General features: G+C 36.0%; 2 protein-coding genes across 4 annotated transcripts in view; one reads left to right on the forward strand and one right to left on the reverse strand.

The window, feature by feature from the left end:
• Nucleotides 1-12,376, forward strand: part of LOC106134523 (ATP-binding cassette sub-family F member 3) — a 434,240-nt gene extending 421,864 nt beyond the window's left edge. The window contains exons 2-13 of the mRNA XM_060944354.1: nucleotides 2,514-2,698; nucleotides 3,200-3,305; nucleotides 3,665-3,833; nucleotides 4,320-4,534; nucleotides 5,480-5,743; nucleotides 6,412-6,612; nucleotides 6,942-7,124; nucleotides 7,473-7,646; nucleotides 7,987-8,161; nucleotides 9,104-9,284; nucleotides 9,831-10,051; nucleotides 10,672-12,376. Coding sequence (XP_060800337.1) covers nucleotides 2,626-2,698; nucleotides 3,200-3,305; nucleotides 3,665-3,833; nucleotides 4,320-4,534; nucleotides 5,480-5,743; nucleotides 6,412-6,612; nucleotides 6,942-7,124; nucleotides 7,473-7,646; nucleotides 7,987-8,161; nucleotides 9,104-9,284; nucleotides 9,831-10,051; nucleotides 10,672-10,827 — 2,118 coding nt within the window. The 5' untranslated portion in view covers nucleotides 2,514-2,625 and the 3' untranslated portion in view covers nucleotides 10,828-12,376. The remainder of the gene's footprint in view (nucleotides 1-2,513; nucleotides 2,699-3,199; nucleotides 3,306-3,664; nucleotides 3,834-4,319; nucleotides 4,535-5,479; nucleotides 5,744-6,411; nucleotides 6,613-6,941; nucleotides 7,125-7,472; nucleotides 7,647-7,986; nucleotides 8,162-9,103; nucleotides 9,285-9,830; nucleotides 10,052-10,671) is intronic.
• A 479-nt stretch (nucleotides 12,377-12,855) lies between these two features.
• Nucleotides 12,856-22,141, reverse strand: part of LOC106134522 (cerebellar degeneration-related protein 2) — a 60,697-nt gene continuing 51,411 nt past the window's right edge. For all 3 annotated transcript variants that reach the window (XM_013334603.2, XM_013334602.2, XM_013334601.2), the window contains exons 2-6: nucleotides 17,809-17,921; nucleotides 17,331-17,479; nucleotides 16,309-16,767; nucleotides 15,918-16,092; nucleotides 12,856-14,838 (exon numbers count right to left, since the gene is read on the reverse strand). In XM_013334603.2, the coding sequence (XP_013190057.1) occupies nucleotides 13,453-14,838; nucleotides 15,918-16,092; nucleotides 16,309-16,767; nucleotides 17,331-17,479; nucleotides 17,809-17,921 (2,282 nt within the window). In that variant the 3' untranslated portion in view covers nucleotides 12,856-13,452. The remainder of the gene's footprint in view (nucleotides 14,839-15,917; nucleotides 16,093-16,308; nucleotides 16,768-17,330; nucleotides 17,480-17,808; nucleotides 17,922-22,141) is intronic.

The following is a 22,141-nucleotide window of genomic DNA, read 5'->3' on the forward strand; positions in this document are numbered from 1 at the left end:
AGAGACTGCTGATTACGTCTTTCTGAGACAAGATGGTTACCGACATCCACTAGAGTCACCATACACTGGACCACACAAGGTGCTGGAACGCGGTACGAAGACATTTTGGATTGCAGTCCACGGCCACAATACAACTGTAACTATAAATCGTTTGAAACCAGCTTACGTTGCTCAAAAGGGAGAAGCAGATGTCGCCACACCACTAATACCTTGGTGTATAGGTCGCACGCTGATCTGAGACGCCACTTGCGAAGATACACTGGCGGCGTCCTACCTCCCTGTGACCAGCAAACAAGCCGGTGCGGTAGCGGATGTCTGGGAACGATTTAAGACCAATAAATACAGTTGTCTCGACACCCAGTACGAGTTCGCACCCTTTGGTGTCGAGACATTTCAGGCAAATTTTAGTTTATTGTTAATAAAGTATTCTCATATTAATTTTTATGTTATTAAATGTGTGTAATTTGATATTTGATGGACAGGATTTTTTAAAATTGGAACAGCAATGCATGTGTACCTCAGCTAGTTGTAATAGACACCTGGGCAATGTATCAAAGTTAAGACTTACAAATTTTACTTGGGCAAAGCATACACTTACACACGAATTTGCGCAATGTTGACTTTTATCATGTTTTAGTATTTAAAACTTGTGGAATTGACAAAAATAGTTATTAACCAGTTGGTATTTACGAATAAAAATATTTGGCCTCTTTAACGCTATTGTCGTTTGGTTTTATCTCCGGTCAGGTAATAATTATTATGAAGGAACTTTTACAGATTAACCGGAGTCGTCTGGGTAAAAGGCCATGAATATGCAAAATTATGTACATATACATTTATTTTGTTCAGATGCACATATGTTGTTGGAGAGGAGAGTGTAAAGGATGACCATTGATGGGTAGGCCAGTTGACGGATGTATTCTATTTAATCAGGAATGTTCTGGCGAAAGAACACCGGAAAAAAAGGCGTGTGTAATGAATGTATGTATATTTTGCATGTGTCCTGTGTCATGAAATTTGAATGAACTAAATAAGACGCCTTTTTCATTTAGAGTATATTGAATTCCGCTGTTTAATTTCGTACCGACCTACTTCGGTCACAGGTATAAGATTTTTTAAATTATCTAAAAGTTGGTAGGTAGTCAGGAATGAAACTGATGACAAAATATGGGATGCTCAAGCGGGATTTCGAAAGGGAATGGGATGTACTGATCAGGTCTTTTCCTTGCGGTGCATAGCCGAAAAGTTTTTGGCCAAGAGTCAAAAAGTCTATTGCACATTCGTAGATCTGGAAAAGGCCTATGACAGAGTTGAGAGGAATGAATTGTGGTCAGCACTTTCTATGCATGGGGTGAGCAGTCTCTTAATACGAGCACTGAAATCCTTATATGAGGATTCGAGTGCTTGTGTCAGGATAAACGGAGCGCACACTGAGTGGTTTAAGATTGAGAAAGGCGTTAGGCAAGGATGTGTTGCGTCACCGTGGCTGTTCAACCTATTTATGGATAGCTGTTTGACAGATTTGAAAGAGTCTAAAAGTGGATTAAGGATGAATGAGTTACTCGTCAAATGTCTGCTCTATGCCGACGATCAGGTTATACTGGCGTCATCAGCGGAGGAGTTACAGGAGATGGTAAACTGTATGCATGAAGCTTTAAAAGAGAAAGGAATGAAAGTGAACGTAAGTAAAACTAAAACACTGGTTTTTGAAATGGAGAAAGAAATGACAGCATGTAATATTTTGATTGGAGGAGAAAAAGTGGAGCAAGTGAAAGAGTTTGTATATCTAGGATCAAAGTTTACATCAGATGGCAAGTATGATAGTGATATTGAAAGGAGAGTGAACGCGGGGAACATGGTGAATGGAGCTTTGCATGCCTTTATGAGCAGTCAGAAACTATCCAAAAAGGCTCGACTGGCTGTGCACAGGGGCGTGTTGGTCCCGACATTAATGTATGGGAGTGAAAGTTGGGTATGGCAAAAGAAGCATGAAAGCAGAATAAATGCAGTGGAAATGAGAGCGTTAAGGAGTATGATGGGTGTGAAATTGAGTGACAGGATAAGGAACAGCGTGATAAGGGAATGTTGTGATGTGAAAGAAGATGTAGTTACAGGAATAGAAAAGGGTATGTTAAGATGGTTCGGTCATGTGGAGAGGATGAATGAAAGCAGGTTGACTAAGCAGATATACAAGGAGAGTGTGGAGGGAAAGGTCGGAGTGGGAAGACCTAGACGAACGTATCTTGATCAAATTAAGGACGTCCTGGTAAAGGGTCAGGTCAAGAGTACCCGAAACCGCCGAGCTTGTATGAAGAGAGTTATGAATGTGGACGAAGCGAAAGAAGTGTGCAGAGATCGTGGCAAGTGGAAAGAGGTAGTCTCTGCCTACCCCTCCGGGAAAGAGGCGTGATTTTATGTATGTATGTATGTATGGTAGGTAGTTCTGTTTTGTTGACGTTGATAGCTGGACAACTCTGACACTTGACATTGACATAAGAGTGTGGTGTCGTGGTGACAGAGGTTGCAATTTGGAGTATTCGTTTTTTATTTGATTGCACGAACTTATGAAAAAAACTAAATAAAACAGTTCATCTTGGTAGAAACCAAGCAAGATAATTTCTAAAAATGGCTCAGTGTGGTGAATTTTTGAAAAGCCAGTTTCCTTTAATTGATGATGATTTAAAAAAATATGTGGAGGGTGAGTTCATAGGTTAGGATTATTCGATTGCCTATTGTTAAGTAATTTCATGAAATAACTTAATTTATTTTATAAAAATTATCTATATTATTGCCTTTTGCTAATGTATTATTTTTCTATTATATACATAAGCTATATTGGGAATGTTTCCAAGTTAAATAAATTTCACATCTTTGTTGTGCCTCTCCGAATTACACCATATTTTTTAACAAAAGTAGTCACAGAGAACAATAAATAATCAAATATATGGTATTATAAGTAAAATATTGTTATTGCAAACATTTTTCCTACCTTTTACTTTTTAATATACTTTAGTTTTCTTTGGCATTCTTTCTGACTAAATAGCTCCCAGACGATTAAGGGAAGACTAATTTCACGTATTTTTTCGTTATGAGGTAGAGCCAACAGTTACAAATCTATAGCCATGTTTATAAAGATGGTTAAATTATTAAGTTGTTGGATGCAATGAATGTTACTTAATATTTTATCAACTTGTTCTAGATATTCTGGGCAACAGTGCTGGAGAATTCGAAGACACAGAGGAAGTATATGAAGCAGTAGGCGAAGTTTTGAGTGAAATATCAGAAAAATCAGAAGAAGATATAAGGTAACATGCTTTTATTTTATGGCAACTTTTATGGCAAGTCAGCCCTTATTAGGGGACTTATACTATCCAATTCAGTAAATATCTTTGTGTAGATCACTAGATATATTCCATAACTTTGTGTGTAAATTATAGCTTTTATTTTATTGTGAGTGAAATATCCTACATTTTTGAAAAGTGGCATCCAAATCAGTTCAATTGTTCCTCCATGGAAGAGTATGACAACGACATACCTACCTCCCTATATACTCATAACCTTTCACATTTATAATAATACTGCTATGGTATAAAATAAACTATAATCACTATATTTTGAACTTTTAAAGCTGAAATGCAATAATAAAGTTCAATTATATTTACAGAGAAATATGTGAGCAATTGCTACATATGCTACAGCCAGATAAAAAAGGTAACAGCAATGGGCCTCGGAAAGTACTTGATGCTCCGATACACTTGGCTTCCATGACATCTAATGCAAATGAAACTGACGACCTCAAAAGTATATGGCTGCATACTAGAGATGATAATTTGGTAAGTATTTTTATTGAATGTGACATGTTCCTACTTGTAATAAGGTTGTTATTTTTTGAGTTGTCATTCCGTTTGATTTCGCGGTTTGTTCTCATCATTATTGCTCTATTCTGCGCTGGCGTATATTGCCGATGCTACTTTTCTATTATTACTATTTATTAAGTGACTAAAAACTATGAAAACCAAAAAAATAATGAACTGTTTCTCATGATCATGCTCTGAATGTTAATCCGTTCACATGCTAGAAGAGACCCTGTGGCCACCTAATGAATATTATCCTTGATTGGATAAGTCAGGTTTTCAAATGGAGCAACTTCTGTCTGACCCTTGCAACCTTTGCAGGGACTCATCCAATCTCACAATGTTATAATTATGTAACTAACTATCATACATACTGGGTAGACAGTTAGACACAGCTAACAATCTCAAAAATACTGTAAGGCCACTTTGAGCTGGATGTTTTATAACTAACTTTAATAATTGCAGAAAGTAGATCAAAAGAAATTAGAAAAAGCAGAAGCTAAGTTACAACAAAAGCAGCAGAAACAGAAAGAGGAGAAGGTACCGGCAGCAGCGCCTGTACTGCAGACAGCCACGGCTTCACAGGTCACATCAAAGAAGGACAACAAACTCGAGGCTAAAGGCACCAACAGGACTCAGGATATTAGAATAGAGAACTTTGACATAGCATATGGTGACAGGTAAACTTTTGTTCTTATCAGTATTTGTTTTGTTTAACAGTAATCTAATATTGCAGTTTCAAATAGAACAACTTCATATCTTTCCCATGGATGTTGTAAAATGTTGTTTCATCATAAAGCCATACAGCTGAATATGGCCTTTCAGTCTTTTCAAGACTGTTGGTTCCGTCTACCCCTCAAGGGATAAAGATGTTACTTTATGTATGTAGTCTAAAAGTAACTAATCCTAACAAACAAAGTTACAAACTTTTACCTCTTTATTATATTAGTATAGATATCATACATTACCCACAGAAGTCTTTATTCTGTGCAAGTGAATATGAAGTAGCATTAACACTTGGAACTTGGACATGATGACACTTTAGTGGTAGTTTAGTTTGTTCCATTAATGATCATAAAATAAATATGTGTCATGGTCGCAGTCTATTTGTCGTTACGCTTGGGAGTAATAAAAGAGTTATTCCAAGAAACAATTATAATCGATATCTCGTACAGTAGGGGCCGTAGATTATCTTTGTGGCGGCTAGCACGCGAACTGAGCCGCCTATGTAATGTCAGTTGCATTATAAGGAAATAAAAGTAAAGGAAAAATTTACAGATCAAACTAGCTCCAAAGGAAGTTTGCAATTTTTTTTTATCTTCTTACATACATCATACTATACTAGATAAAAAATTCTGTCTTTCCTGTTTTTTAAAGTATGCAGTGTTTTATTTACATACATTTAAACACATCTTTATCCCTTACGGAATAGATAGAGCCAACAGTTTCGCAAAATCTGAGAGGCCACATTCAGTTGTAAGGCTTTATGATGATATTTAGATCGAAATAGTGTCAGGTTGCTAACCAATCGCCTACAAGAGGAATCCCAAGTTTTTAAGCCTACCGCTTAGTCGCTGTTACGAGATCCTTGTGATTGAGACGTGAATGTATGTATTATCTTACAGGGTACTCTTACAAGGTGCCGACCTGGTTCTAGCATTTGGAAGAAGGTACGGTTTGGTGGGTCGGAACGGTCTGGGCAAAACCACCCTCCTTAGGATGATAGCAGCCAACCAGTTGAAGATACCGTCACACATATCCATACTTCATGTGGAACAGGAGGTCATTGGCGATGATACGCTGGCGTTGCAAAGCGTTTTAGAATGCGACGAGGTTAGAGAAAGGTTGCTGAAGAGGGAGAAAGAGATTGCTACTGCTATTAATAATGGGTAAGCGAAATTTCTTACATAATTAGGTTTAAAGAGCTTTATTCTCATAAGAAATATGTGTTTCACTTAAAATGAAATAAACAAATAACTAAGAATAATTGAAATGAACCTAATTTAAATGACCTCTTCTGAGTTACGTAGTCTAATTGTAAGTTGTTAACCGATGCACTTGATGCACTTACCGATGCACTTAATGCACTTACCGTGAGGGAAAACATCGAGAGGTAATCTGCAAATTCAGTCAACATACACACATACATATAATCACGTCTATATCCCTTGCGGGGTAGACAGAGCCAACAGTCTTGAAAAGACTGATATTTTGCCACGTTCAGCTGTTTGGCTTAATGATGGAATTGAGATTCAAATTGTGACAGGTTGCTAGCCCATCGCCTAAAAGAAGAATACCAAGTTTATAAGCAAATTTAGTCAACTGTATAGGTATCCATGATCTAATATATAGATAGATAAAAGGCTAGCAATGCTACACGGGAGTCGGACTTGACTTACCCATTATAGGTACTACTATTATCCTGTCCAAATTGAATCAAAAATGTATTTAGCTGTTTTATAGTCATTCTTCTGATGCCAATCTTGCCGTTCTTCTCTTTCTCTACGAGAATAATTTGACTTTCTTATACCTAAACAAAATTTTTACTTACTTACAGATCACAAGATTCTGCGCTCTCAGAAGAGTTATCAGAAGTGTACGCTCAGCTGGAGAATATCGAAGCGGACAAAGCGCCGGCGCGGGCCTCTATAATACTTAGTGGTCTGGGGTTCACGCCCGAGATGCAGGCGAGAGCCACAAAGACCTTCTCTGGAGGTTGGAGGATGAGGTTAGCGCTTGCCAGGGCGCTGTTTTCCAAGTAAGTACAAAAAATGTAAAATCATCACAATATCGTATACTATTTATCACCTCTAGATTGATATGGCATATAGAAAGTATAGGTTAAGAGAGAGTTAAGGTTATATTCGATGAGATTGCGGGAAAAGGTTGATGAAACAAAAGGTGTATGCAGGGATTAGGCAAGTGGAAAGATGAAGTCTTCTTGCATCACACGTAGTTTTCTGCGCAGTTGTAAAGCTTAAAATACGAAAACATTATGTTGTCACAATTTACAGTTGGGTATATTCACCAGCACTTATCATTTCAATAGTATTATATGGTAGTGATAGTGTATGTTTCAACTTCCAGACCAGACTTGCTACTATTGGACGAGCCGACGAACATGTTGGACATAAAAGCCATCATTTGGTTAGAGAACTACCTTCAAAACTGGCCCACCACATTACTGGTGGTGTCTCACGACAGGAACTTTTTGGACACGGTCCCTACGGACATATTGCACTTGCATTCACAGAGGATAGACACATATAGGTAAGTTATGAATGCTTCTTAATCAAGGAATAACTTATTTAATAGTTATTATCAAGAGGGGAGGACATCGTACCTTACTTATTTACTTAAGTAAAACTTCTTGGCGTTAATTCTCCTTAAGTAAGGGAAAGACCTAGATCCTTAATCTAAAAGGGGACATTGTCAGAAGGTTAGGTCAGTAGTACCTGAAATGAAGCGAAGGAAGTATGCAAATATCGTGTTTAGTACAAAAATTTAGTCTCTGACTATCTTTACAGGATAGAGGTGTGATTTTATGTATTACTTTTTTATATCTTATGTAACTTAAATGTGGCATCGGGTTTAAACATTATTTTCTCTTATTTCCAGGGGTAACTACGAACAATTCCACAAAACGAAGACGGAGAAGCACAAGAATCAACAGCGGGAGTACGAAGCCCAGCAGCAGCACCGTGCGCACACGCAGGAGTTCATCGACAAATTCAGATACAACGCGAAGAGAGCCTCGTCTGTGCAGAGCAAGATCAAGATGCTTGATAAATTGTAAGTATGCAGGCAATCATACTGGCGATGACAGAACAATATAGGTACCTAGATACTTCAAACTATAGGGCCGCCATGTTAGTAGGTAAATATCCTTACATGGCGACCCAGCCAAGAGGTGTTCTACCGACAATAGGTACTGTCGTTTGTTGTATGAAATACAATGAGAACAGAAGCATTTAGGAAAGTCGTAATCAACACTAAAAATAAAGAGAAAAGAATTGTATTTTTGTATGTTTGTCACGAATAATTCTCCACAATAGTCCGTGCAAAGGTAGTATAAATAATTCAGATAAATAATTCAGGCATATAATGGCATGTTTTCTTTACTACTTTCCAGACCAGAATTGAAACCAGTAGAGAAAGAAATAGAGGTAGTGCTAAGGTTTCCTGACACGGAGCCTCTGTCGCCGCCCATCCTGCAACTGAACGAGGTCGGCTTCTACTACTCTAAGGATAGGGTCATATTCTCCAATGTCAACCTTGGAGCCACCTTAGAGTCTAGGATATGTATTGTAAGTAAATAAGTGGTTATTATTTTTATAAAACAAGTTGCAAGGATATGTGAGAAATCTTGAGTTCCACACACTGATGATGAAGTTTTAATAGCTCCGTTATGGTTGTGCTATTGACAAATTATCGGAAGTATTGATACGAGGAGTTCTTGTGCCGAACAAACCAAATTTTTCTTTTATTTTGTTTTGAAAGAATGAGTTTTGTTGTTTGTATACAGGGTGACATTTAACAACATAAAACAACTGCATCCTTTTAAACATAGACTATACCCATGCTTCTAAGCCGTTTGAGCCTATTTTTATTTAAATTAAACGTCATCATTTTCACATTTAAAAAAACCCTCAAAAACTACGTCACACACTTTAATAAAGACCCATACTACAAAAAGAAATTAAAACTAAACATGTAAATAAATGTCTGAAAAATAAATTATTTTTCTAGTATCAAGATCAAGTAACAGAGTTTTCGCGATCGCTCAGCTGAATGAATTGTGTCGTTGACCTCTGAATCTTACGCGTCGTTTTTTTCGCCGGCCCCCCGGCCGGATATGACGTACCCCTGATATGACGTATTTAGAATCGTAGATTTTGATTCTTTTATTTTTTTTTTCGTACTTTCTGAAATATGAACCCAGATTTTTTTTTACGTTTTTAAATATCCTTTAGATGAGTACACTTAACAGTTAAATTTATGCAGTTGAATTAAAAGTCACCATGTATGTGTAGATTCTTAATTCATCAGATAAGTCTTACATTCAAGCAATTCTTTATCATTATCTTCCTGCTGGCTTTTGTTTCAATCTTAAGAAGGAGCTCGGATTCTCCAGACTCAAGCTAAAATAAAATAAACTGGTACATCACTTGAATTTATTTAAATAATAAAATTTGTTTGAAAATTGTATGCGCATGCATGTTCATATTAAACCTATTTTAATACTACAGGTAGGAGACAACGGCGCAGGCAAAACAACTTTACTAAAAATAATAATGGGCATCCTATCGCCCACTAGTGGGATCTGTAACGTGCATCGTGGACTCAAATTCGGGTACTTCTCGCAGCACCACGTGGATCAATTAGAGATGGACGTCAACTCTATAGAGCTACTGCAGAAAGCCTATCCAGGTATTTATAATTATTTTGTCTCTAATATTTGCGTGTTACCAAGTTTTCCGTCGCTATAGTTTGAGTCCGCTTACCTTCACACATATATATATGTATCCATTTTGGTCAGCCTTCAGAATCCGGAATGTTATTTCATTGGCTCGCTGACGAGATCGTTAAAAGGTTCGTACCAGCCCGTGACGCCGTTTTAATCGCGCAAAAATTTATCGTTGTCCCGTTTCACGTCATAATTAAAAGCGAAACAGCGATAGTTTTTCGGGCGATAAACGGCGTTGCGCGTGCTACGCTACGGGGGTTGGTTTATTTTACTCTTAAGCCACCTCTTCCCATGTTCTCGTAATATTAGTATATTATGATACAAGCCTCCAACTTTATTTATCCATATAATCACGTCTATATCCCTTGCGGTGTAGACACAGCCAGCAGTCTTGAAAATCTGAAAGGCCACGTTCAGCTGTTACTCACTTAATTTAGGTAACTTAATTTTTCTTTGATCATTAATAAGAACAACAATCTGTTAATTTATTCATATTCTATTTACTTCAGGCAAAACGATAGAAGAATACAGAAGACAATTAGGCAGTTTCGGTGTCAGCGGGGACCTAGCTCTTCAGACAATAGCGAGTCTCTCCGGGGGCCAGAAGTCCAGGGTAGCCTTCGCCAGCATGTGCATGGGGAACCCCAACTTCTTGATTCTCGACGAGCCGACTAACCACTTGGACATTGAGACCATTGAGGCGTTGGGGAAGTCGATAAACAAATATACGGTGAGTTGTGTTATACAAAAATTTGAAGAATCATATTTGTCAATTATATTTACATGTCATACTTCCTTGGATTGGTGTTCATGAGACTATTGGTGTGGTGAACCTCAATAATAACTTATTTCGGAAATATGGGAGAAATTTTTATTTGAAGTAGCAACACCAGGGAAAAATAAATAAGTATAATAAGACAATTGATAATTCACTTAAACCATGCCGGGATAACCTGGGCCAGAAAATCCTTTGATTGAGATAGATGGAAAGATATTGGAGACGCATATGTTAACAGCCCGGGCGAATATATGCTGAAGAAGACGCCTTAATAGAACAGAATAGAATAGATTTATTTTCAAAATTGGATACAAGGTATCACTTATTGACGTCACATCACTTAAATCTAATTATAACTACTACCGCTTCCAATGCGCACGTGTAGAAGAAGCGGCGGAACAAACTACACTGCAATATGACTGGTATCTCAAAGATTACCAAGGCCGGTTGATGTAAGACAGTATCCAACCGTCAAAAAAAAATCAATTAATTTTTTTCACGATGTCACTTTATTAGATTGTTTTGGGGCATTTCTTTAAAATGAAGCGCTTCTAAAACCTTTTTATTTTCAGGGCGGTGTAATCTTAGTATCTCACGACGAGAGGTTAATACGAATGGTGTGCAAAGAGCTTTGGATCTGCGGCAACGGTTCCGTCAGCAGTATAGAGGGAGGCTTCGACGAGTACCGGAAGATAGTGGAGAGGGAACTTGAGGCGCAGAATAAGTAGGCAATTACTCTTTCTTAACGGCTGTGGACGAAATGGACCGTGATGAAGCGGCGTTGTATCATTTCGAAACGTTTTCTTGACAACTTACACGGTTTAATAGGAATATTGTCATGAGTTGTAATTGGTGAAAAACGCAATTCTGTACATAATAAAAAACTTGAAATTTTAAGGCAAATGTAAACGATTGTTGGGTATTTTGATCGGCGAAACACGAATTTTTTCGACTTAATAATTTTCTTCAAATATGTGTTGAAAGCCTATGTAATTGTCGAGTAATGAATGAGATTAATTAACTAGATGTTCGTGATTTGCGACGAATATTGGTAAATAAAATCAAGGTCCGGCAGTTTATGGTACTTGAATCAATTTCAATCAATTGGTGTTGATTGTTAAGTTAGGTTGATATGATAAGTTTGATGTTTTGTGTAGGTGCCAAATACTATTGATGTATAAATAATTTAAGGGTTTTTGTTTCACACTTACGTAACTCAGCCACTTTATGATTGATTAAAGAATTTCGTTTTTGCGACTGTTATTAAAATTGTATTAAATGAAATACGACTTATTTTTTTACTCATTATATTTTATGGTTGTTAACTTACCCTTAAATATTTGTACTTCTTTTGTATGCATCTTATACAATATACCCTAATACCATACAATCTAATATCGATTATCTATCACAAGAGTAAGACTACCGTTCGATAAATTAAGAATGGCGCGTTACGACAAACATGATTAAAACTTATTTTGATACTGGCAGAAAAAACTGAAATAGCAAATTACATATGTTTTTAGCGATTAAAAAACAACGCAATACTTTTGTATTTCAATTTCCTAAAATTTCTCCCTCTGCATATTGGATTGAGCTAGACAAGGCATGGTCAATTTTAAACTCGACGATTGAAACAATGTTACTAAAAGAAATGTATAATCCAATCCCCTGTTTGGTTTCCTTCCACCCAAAGGTTGACTGGAACAGATTGCATTAGCGATAAGTCCGCCTTTGTACCATCTCTATCTGTTTTGTGCTGTTTTATATGTTTTACTTTTATGGCGCAATAAAGAGTTTTATCTATCTATCTATATATAATCATTAGAACTGGACTTTTAAATAATTATGTATCAACATGTTCTGTTCGGATTCAGCCTGGACTAATGTAGTCAACGAGTTAAAAGTGATTACAAAGAAAAAATACCAACATATACTTAGAACATACAGAGTCTAAATATTTAGCCAGAATATCGTATAAAGTAAATTTTATTCTTTAGACCTAATCTAAATATACCCTGTTTAATGTTCATTGAACTCATACATACAATATTTATCCAACAAGTAGTGCCAACTTAATCCATTGTTCAGATTGTTTAGATGGTTTGCATTTATTGTTCAAACATTTGAAAACCATTCCATTTCTTAGATTGACTGTATATATAATTTTGTATATTATATAGAAGAATTAATGTGACCTTTTCTATGAGGCATAGAGTTAGAACCTTATTAGATAAATAGATAAAATAGTCACAAATTTATAAAGACTCAAAATTTTATGAGTTTTTTACTAAAGAAATCTGAAACAAAAGAGAATACAATAATAGCGCCCCATAAAAATAGATCAACTCAAGTCACGTGCAGCACGTATAAGTAAAAATTCATATAGTGAATGTTTTTTATGAAATAATGTATGAGAAAAAAATTTTTTACGGATCACACTGCTTATAGATTTTCTTAAAATAGTACAGAGTATAAAAGCGCTAAAGAATCTATTTAACTTTTTTTATGGAGCCGCCGCTTTAATGTTGTTCCTCTACTCTGTAAGATACATCGCACGTTACGATTGTTACATAAGCCGTGCCTTTGTTCGTATTTACTGTAAACTTGTTGAGAAACGTCTCCGATACAATTGTTTGTGTAAAAAGTAATCCAAAATTATATTATTGTAATATAATGTAGCGTTTTATTATTTATTACCGCGTAATATTTATACATATAATTTTACCATAACCTGTAAGGGAGAAATGAAATACTTATTATATTAATGCAAATTTTTATTTATACCTTCAACCTTCCTCTGTCCGCTCGGCATTAAATAAATTTAGCATACAATTCCATACAAAAACCTTGAGTACTCAATATTTCATGGCAATTAAAAAAATACATTAACTTAAAATCATATTTACACATTCAAATCAAATACATAATATACAATTAAAATAGTGACTAAACAATAACAGAACTGAGTTAAAAAGCAAAACTCATTCAGTTGAAGAAGCCTAACAAATCAATTGAAGTACTCAGCGAATTAAGCCGTCCTATCTTCCATAAATGCAATTTTTGTTGATCAAGAATAGCTATGTATGTAGGTATATCGGAGGGAAGTGAATTACTATTGTAATGAATTTCCAAATGTCGGGATACATAATTACATATTAGAGGTATACAAGAGCTATACCAATTATGGCAATTTACGATTGTGAATATAGTTAGGTACAAATTAATAAAAATAACGCTAGCAGATCACAAATACACTAAACTAAATTCCTATGTCCAGTTGGCAAAGACAAATGGCGGTTCTTCACTCAACTCTTGCTGAAGCAAGAGGGGTCGAATGTTAAAATAATAAATTACTGGTGTTTTTTACGCCGGGTTTTGGTCTTGTCGGCGTTCCTTAACACCTCCGCGTAGGAGAGCTCGAGTTTCCTCAGCTTGTGGATCTCCTGCGAGGCCGTGCTCTGCTTGATGTCCCACGAGTCGGTCTCGGCGTTCCAGCCCTGGTAGATCTTCCCGGTCCGGCTGCTCGTGCTCGGGGTCGGCGAGTTCAAACTTCTGTTGTAAAACGATAACGTGACTCCGTTCCAGTCGCTCTCGGAGGGTGCCACCAGGGGACTCGCTTCAATAGGCCTGTAATCCCTTCGCTTCTTATTCGATATCTTCTGGTAAGTTATTTTCGGCGGCGACGGAAATACGGGAGAGTCTGCACCTTGGCGATCCTGGCTGTGCTTGCGGTTGCGATGTCTGGACTTCTTTCTAGTGGCCGCGATGTACTCCAACGGTTGGCGCACTAGCGGGGTCAATACGCGCTCCTTTTCTTTTTCCTTTTGAGTTTGCTTCTCGGGTTCCTTCTCTTTAGTTTCCGACTCTTTTTCAGGTTTAGGTTTTTGAGGAGCGATCGACTCTGCTGGCTTCTTTTCTCTTTTCTTAACTTCTAACTTTTTGACTGGCTCAGCAACAGATTTCTTCTTTTCTGTCAAAGTTGGAGTTTCTGGGGCTGTAATATCGGACACTGGAATCGACTGTTCCGACATCACAGACGACAAAACGCTCTGTGTGTCATCAGTGAAGTTTCCTGGTGGTTCCTCCGTAGCCGGTGTGACCGGCGGTACTTTTCCGACGGTTGTATCATCAAGGAGAGGCAGTTGTTCTCCTTCGTCTTTGTTTTCCGCTGCTTTTTTGAGAATAGTAAAGATTTCTTTGAACAATTCCCGATATTCTGGTCTGTTTCGGAAGCGGCTGTCCATGGGACTCGCATCATCGTAGATGCTGAATCGGTAATCCTCTCCGTCGGCGATCGTGCAGAGGAAAGACCCGGGGCGCTCGCGCTCTGTTTGCGTAGCTTTGTTGCTTGTTTCGTCTGAGAAACCAGAGCTCGAAGTTTCTGCTTCCGAAAAGTCTGGTGTTTGTATAATCTTTTTGCGAGATGTGGTTTCAACCTTCTTTTGGGTGTTGTTCTCTTTCTGCGCCTCCTCGCCGTGGCCGCTTTCGTCGTCAGTGTCTTTGACGCTGAAATGGGTGTAGTCTCCAGATGTTTGTAGCTCATCTTGGAGAGATAATATTCCAGGCTGTACCTGCGCGCTGGGCGACGAGTTCTGTTTGTTCTTCCTCAGGTTCTTGGCTTGTGATAGTTGAACTTCCAGAAGAGCCTCGTACTTCTGGACAAGTTCTCTGTAGGGGTTATCGTGACCGTCTTCTTTATTGGCCCATATACCTTGGAGTAATTTTTCCTTGGCATTCTGTAATACAGTGCAAATAAAATGTCAAACTATACAATACAGTTTTATAATTAACTCATAAATAGTCATTTACGTTGTATTCGAAATTTGTGAAATGGGGTTCATGAATTTTCAATGTGGATGGTGGTTCAAATTAAGTGGTGGTATATTAAGGTAGAAAGTTAAAACACACGTTGAAATGATAAAAGTTTTTAAGAAGATGATAGTTAAATGTTTAAAGAAATCAAAGAAGTAGACAGTCTACAATGATTTTTATGTATGTATGTTGATTTGATTAATATTCAAATATTAGTCAAAAATACACCCATTACTCCACAAATTCAGATAATATAATCAAAGACATTTTCTTTAATAGAATGTAATAAATATAATTTTACGAAATTTTATATTCATCAGAAAGTTTGCCATATTGTTAGTTACCATATTAAAATGAAAACAGCTCCCACCACTATTATTCTTCGATCAGTTTATAGACTTTTTAAACATGCTTCGTGTGGTATCGAGTGATTCGAATCAACTGTCATATGAGGTTATTCTGTTGAGAATCACATGATAGCCGTCACCACGGGTTCAGTATAGCGTGCACTTCGCGCTTAGTCTAATAATTTGTCAGTAATGGACGTACCTTCGACTACATACGATAAATCCAAAGAAAACTACTGCAAATGCGCTTCATAATGCAAATGCAAAGCGTGAGCAACAACATCAGGGGCAGTTGTAAAAGCATTGACGCCTAGAAACGAGCGAAACAATCACATGAGATTTTTAATGGAAAATCTACCATGTTTTATTAATCGCGGGGATATCACTGACGCAGCTAGAAAGTGAGACATGACTGGCTAACAAAACAGGCAAATCATGGAACAGAATACAAATTCGGACTCGAAAGATTAGTTAGTTCAGCGAGTTAGTACTGTTAATCATGTTGCATAGACGCAGAGACGTGCATTAATTGAGTTATGTTTTGTACAATATGTCTAGATTTATTTCAACAAATTTATAGCTAAAGAAAAAAGCAAGAAGAGAAAGTTAGATTTATAAACAGAAAGGGTCATGCATAGTAGTTTTAGGATACTTACGTCGAATTTGACAAGTTTGTTAGAGACCAGGTCTTCCCTGGCACTGTCTGGGTGAGTGGGTGTGAGGATCAGAGAGCTGATAGCACTCCTGTCGTCATCGTCTCCATCGAGCATTGACGACATGTCGTCTCCTCGTTCGACGCCCCTTAGACATCTTATGCAAAGTTGGCCTTGTCTGAAATATCCGGAGAACCGCATTAACTTTTGAGTGGCACTGTGGCAGTTTCGGTATCATACTTATGTGAATTCATAATGTTTACAAATGAGCTGATGTCATCGTTAATTTCTTCATCTACAAGTTTAGTTAAAATGCCAGCCAAAATATAATCAGAAATGACACATTTTGGCTTCGTTAGGTCAAATAATATTTTTTTTTGATTTGATGCCTTACCTGACTTCTTCCAAGATAGAGAACTCTTCATGCATAGATTTTGGTTCGTCTTCTCTCTGGTGCCAATTCCTCAGTTGTTCCTGCAACCTATTGTTTTCTTGGATCATAGACGCTAGTTGTTCTTCTAACTCGGTCACCCTCCGTTGTTCTTGGGCGAAGGATACTTTGCTTTCTCTGAGTTCGTCGCTTAGCCTGAGTAAGTCCTCGTCCTCTTTCGTCAGTTCTGGGAGGGGTGCTATTGGCGTCGCTTTGATGGGCGTGCTCATTTGAGGCCTTTTACAGTTGGGTGTGACGGGGACATGCTCTGTCTTCTCATTCTTTTCATTTTCTTTGGAATGCTCGCTCTCAGGTTTCTTTTCTGCTCGTCGCCTGGCAATCTCAAGCTGGGCTTTCAGGTCGTCTGATACCTTCTGCAGTTCCTCACATTTACTCTCCAATGATTCAATGTTTGCACACAAACTGGAAATGTTAAAATGTATGTTTTAATCATGGTTTTAAATTCACGAAAGTAAAATATAAAAACAGATTAGGTAATATGAATGTTCAATAAATACACAAATTGTTGTAGATGATAATAATATGTATAGTTCTATGTAAAATATTATTAGTGCTACAGGGATGACCATCACAAGGAAAATTTATCAAAAAAGTTGATGGTATTGTAATAGTAATTTCTTCCTCTATTGTAATGATTCTCATTAAGTTAGTAGATATAATACCTATATTATTATCACGGCGATTTCATGAATGCTTTAATTGGTTTCATTGAACGCAAGGCAGTAGGTACCTAATGCTCTTCAAATTGTTGTATTTGTTCCGTCGCTTGTTCTAAACTTTCATTTTGGAACTGATCACCTTGTATCCAATATTAATACGTATAGAAACTGAGATTTCAATATGTGGTCAATTTGTGTATCGGGAAACAGCTGGTTCTCTTTTAACCCTAGAATGAAAACGGGTCGCATCTACTAAATAGGTTGTCGATATTACAAATCTGGATCTAATATGCTGTGGGTACTCACGTTTTGATGTGTTTCTTGTCGGCGGCATGGTCGGAAGCGAGCCTGTGGTTGGCCCGCTCCAAATCTTGAATGCTGACTTCTAACTGTTCGTAGATCCTCAGTCTTGAGTCGTTCACCTCCCGCAAGGCGACTGTCTGTTTTGTTAAGTACTGAAAAAATGGAGAAAGGTATGATAATCACAGTTGAAATATCAACTCTCCATCTCAAGAAGTAGACCTAGTTAACTGTCTCGAAATGACCACGTTCAGCTTAATGATGGAATTGTGATTAAAATACTGACAGGTTGCTAGCCCATCGCCAAGAGGAAGAACCCCAAGTTTATTAGCCTTTCTCTCGATTTAGTTTATAACTTGCACGGGAAAAGGTATATGTTATGTAATTCACTACTGATCTAAAATAGATGATACATTTGATGATTCCACAGATAGGTATGGTACATATTATTTTCTATGACATCAAATGAAAAGCAAGTCCTTACTTCAATTTCTTGTGCCTGATCTTCGATGACATTTTGGTGTTGGCGGAGAGCTGTCTCCAACTCCTTGTTCCTCTCCAACAGGGTCTTCCCGAGTTCTGCTGCTAGCTGCAAATCTGGAACAAGTAGTTTATATTTAGATTTGAATTGCTCCCCTATATTACGTAAGAACATGCTTTAGATAATCGATAAAGGTAGGAATTTCACAGTGGAATATGTACCAGATTCCATTAAACGTTATTCGTTTAAAAAAGGTGCGAATACCATGTGGAGTTATTTAGAACACATTATTAATATTACAGATAACATATTTTTAAAATATTATATTTATTTTGATCGTGCCGTGGGGTTTCCGAGCACTCTATCTCCCACAAATGTTTTTAAAAGTGTCTAGGTATTATTTCCTTTCATAAATGTGCACATTCATATAGTACAGTTTTTACGTAGTTTTAACCATAATCCATTCGCAAATAAAGAAATTTTCTATTCTATTCTTGAATCAGCCCGCTTATTACCTAAATATTTTCAGTTCCCTTAATTTGTGGGACAAAAAGCAGTACTTTGTCTTGTATCCAAGTACGAGTACCATTGACCCAAGTGTGCATTCGGTTGCAACAGCCACAGATGAAAATGGATAAGGTAATTGACTCGACTCGATATAGCCTCGAAGTATAACTGCGATTTCCTCGTCACCCACAATTGTAACGACACATTGCCGTTTTATTACCACTTCTGGCAAAAGCAAGTGTACCGTAAACAGCTAGCTACTCGTAACATTGCGGTAACGACGTGAAAGGCGAAAAATGTATTGGTAAGTAACCTTGTCGACTGAGAACAAAACACCGAAACTTAGTTTAAAATTGAGGTCAGTGTGTGTATTTATTTAAGTGTGAAATGTATTGGTTATTTGATAAAGTTAATGTGTTTTGGATACGAGACCGGCTCATTTCAGTTTAAGTTATAAGAGTAATTTTGACGCCGTGAGGTGGATATAGCTCTTTTAATGATAAACGCGAATATTATAATAAATTAAAATTCTTAACAAAATATAGTAATAGTAACTTAAGATAAAATTAAACAAGGAAAAAAATGCAATATTTCACGTAAATTGGTATTAAACATCTCCTTTAAAAACATCGTTTTGTGAAATATCGCGTAATTTATTGCGTAGCTGCAATATGTATGTGGAATTTATTCACAGCTACTAGTTACATATATTTGGAAATTTAATTTAATAATAAGCCTGATACCTAATAATAAATTTGCATATTAAGCGTTAATTGAGAAACTAGGTTTTGTTAGTTAAAACGTAAAATTCTGTATTTCTAAGTTAACTACTTTTGTCTACAACTTTACGATTGTGTGCATCGCCTAAAGGAAACAAAGTGCAGATAGAAGTTGCTTTCGTATTTATAGTAGGTACCTACCTACAAAGTATGTAGGTATAATAAATACTATACTTAATTACGTATACTTTTTCCGTCTTGTGTATAAATGAGCGCAAAAAGTCATCGTAATGTTAACAAGGCTATGTTTGTTTACCCTACTAGAAGTTTGTAATAGTGTAGCTGTAATATTACAATATTGGTATAATTTTCAAAATAACTGTAAAATACATAAAAATTAAGAAACTTAAATATGCTACCAAAACCACCCGGCTGCCTATGGCCAGTAAATAGTGAAACTCAAGCTCAATATAAAAAAAATAAGTATAAGTATCTACCTAGGTTTTTAATTTATAACAAGCCCTAAACATTGCGGTGGATGGCGTAGCCTGGGAACACGCAAATATGAAAAAGAGATTTAGCGGTAAAAACAGCCATTTGGCGTTAAATATGAATGGGACAGAAGAAGAATACTGATTCAAAAATAATCAGATTTTTTATAGTTTGTTCTATGTAATAAAATTGACCGGAAAAAACATTTTTGTTATATGTTAGGTACAATTACATTATTATGCGGTTGGGCTTATCTAACGGTCTCCTGTAACGATGTGCTATGGTAAATTATGCGTAATTTACTAAAGTTTAATATTTAATGTTTGATGAATTTACATTTTCAAACGAGTGTTTGTTTTTGTTTTTAAATTTGCATGATACTCGTATTGCAATGCCAAAAAGGCGTGCATAAGTTAAAGTATAGAACAAAAAGACTTAATAGAAGAGCAGATTTGGAGATCCGAAGCTAAGTGATCGAAAGTACAATTGACAATACGCATAGATGAAAGGAATAAAGGTATTTTCCAAAAGAAATAATTAATTATTAATGGAAGTCCCTTTTGCATATACAGATAAGTGCACTTACTTAATGGGAATAAATTCCTATACAATAAAGATTTCAAGTTCAACTTTAAAATTTTGTCAAATTCGGATACATATAGACATTCTATTAAATCTTATATATACTTATGAAGACTTCATTGTATTTTGTATACTGAGAAGTGAACTAACATAAGAAATGACACATATGTAGGTGATACTAAGTACCTTCGTAGGCATTCGTAGCACCCGTAGGACTTTGTCGAAGACATCAACGAACTCGTGTTGATACGATTATTTTATGTATAAGATAAAAATTAATTTATCATGATAAGTTCAACTTTTTTAATTTGACTTGGAAACTTCGCAAAATAAAAATCTTTGTAAACTGTTCAGCTTTAGGTCATTCATCCCTACAATTAACTACGTCGTATCAAGGCATAATGGAAATTATAAAAGCAATTACAAGAAATCGTACACAAAGATATCTAGAAGTACAATACTCCATCACGATCTGCAATTTAGCTATAACAATAAAAGTAGTCGACTTTCTCGCGATGACTAACTAATGAATCGTTATTACTCCAGATGATTTCTACCGCTCCATACAGCACTGATCTTATCTGACTTAGTGAAATGGAAATAAGTTTGCAACTTTTTGCAATTTTTAATAGCATTGAACCGGATTGGTCGAAATTGGTTTCACTATACAGATTGCATTAATGGTATTGAAACTATTTCATTTTTAGGCATAACCTTTGATATTCTGAAGTCTAAAATCGTCGTCTAATTTATTTCTGATTTAAATCCCGTAATAAAACTCAAAGTGTTTCGTCAAACGAAACACACTAAACGAAGGTTAATACTTTCCAATACTGTTTCTATACTGGTAAATGTGAAAGTGTACATCAACAATAATGAGTGATGAGCTAAAACTATTCTTTTCAATCTTAAGGTCATGGGTAATGACCTCAGGCGAGAATATGCAAAAAATAGTGAATAAAACAAAACTGCACATAAGTAGGTAGTTTAACTACTTAGGTATACCCATACTTTTTTATAACCATCACGTTGCAAGGACGTTTACAACCGTCATGCATAATCTAAAAGATGCGCAGTACATTGCTAAAGTCGTAATAATTTTACTGAATTAAGATACTTTTACCATTATAATCTATCTTTCATAATTAAATAAGTATTTGATACTATAATATACATATATATGATAAAAATAATTTACCTGAGTAGTTAAAATTAAAGCAGTTTTAACTCTCGTTAAATTAATATCTAATAACTTTCTTATAATATATACTCTAAAGTCTTATTGGCAACGCTTCCCAGAAGATAATTTCTCTTAACCTATTTCATTTATTTCAAAGTAATTTCCTAAGTCATAATACGAAACTAACTTTTATTGTCCAGCATTTGGCTTCATTCGACAGTCTCGTGATTTAATGATCAATGAGTATAATAAACTGACTCATTAATTACTTACATACATACATACAATGGATGACCCGCAATGTGACCTGTCGTTGAGCAATTACATTTTGGTCTATGAAAATATCTGAATGTAGCTAAGAAATATTTGGTTTTTACAAACGTTTAAAAGCAAGAAAACAATACAATACGTGCATTTAATTGGGATAAGTTATAAGACAAATAAATTAAGTAGTATATTAATAATGATTTAAGAATACTTATTCAGTGGAGTTAATTTAGAGTAAAAGTAGCTAACATAGCTTTTACTACACATATCATTCAAAAAGTAAGAACTTATGTTCTCTTTATATACATAACGACAACATTCTTTTATTACTAATAAAATAAAATTTCAAAATAATCAATGGTGAACTACGCAAAAGTTTAAAATTAGTATGTGTAGTTTTTTAAATTAATCATGGGAATACTGAAATTATTTTGGTACGTGATATACATATACTCTTTGACCGAAATCAGCACCTTAGTGATGTACATCACTAAATATTTGAAGGCATGATTAGCACATTTTATAAAGATACACCTAACCTAGTGTTTTTCTCACGACAACACGACATCGTTTAAGTATGTTACTGCCC

Source organism: Amyelois transitella, chromosome 5 (genome assembly GCF_032362555.1).
Source record: "Amyelois transitella isolate CPQ chromosome 5, ilAmyTran1.1, whole genome shotgun sequence".
Lineage (NCBI taxonomy): Eukaryota > Metazoa > Arthropoda > Insecta > Lepidoptera > Pyralidae > Amyelois > Amyelois transitella.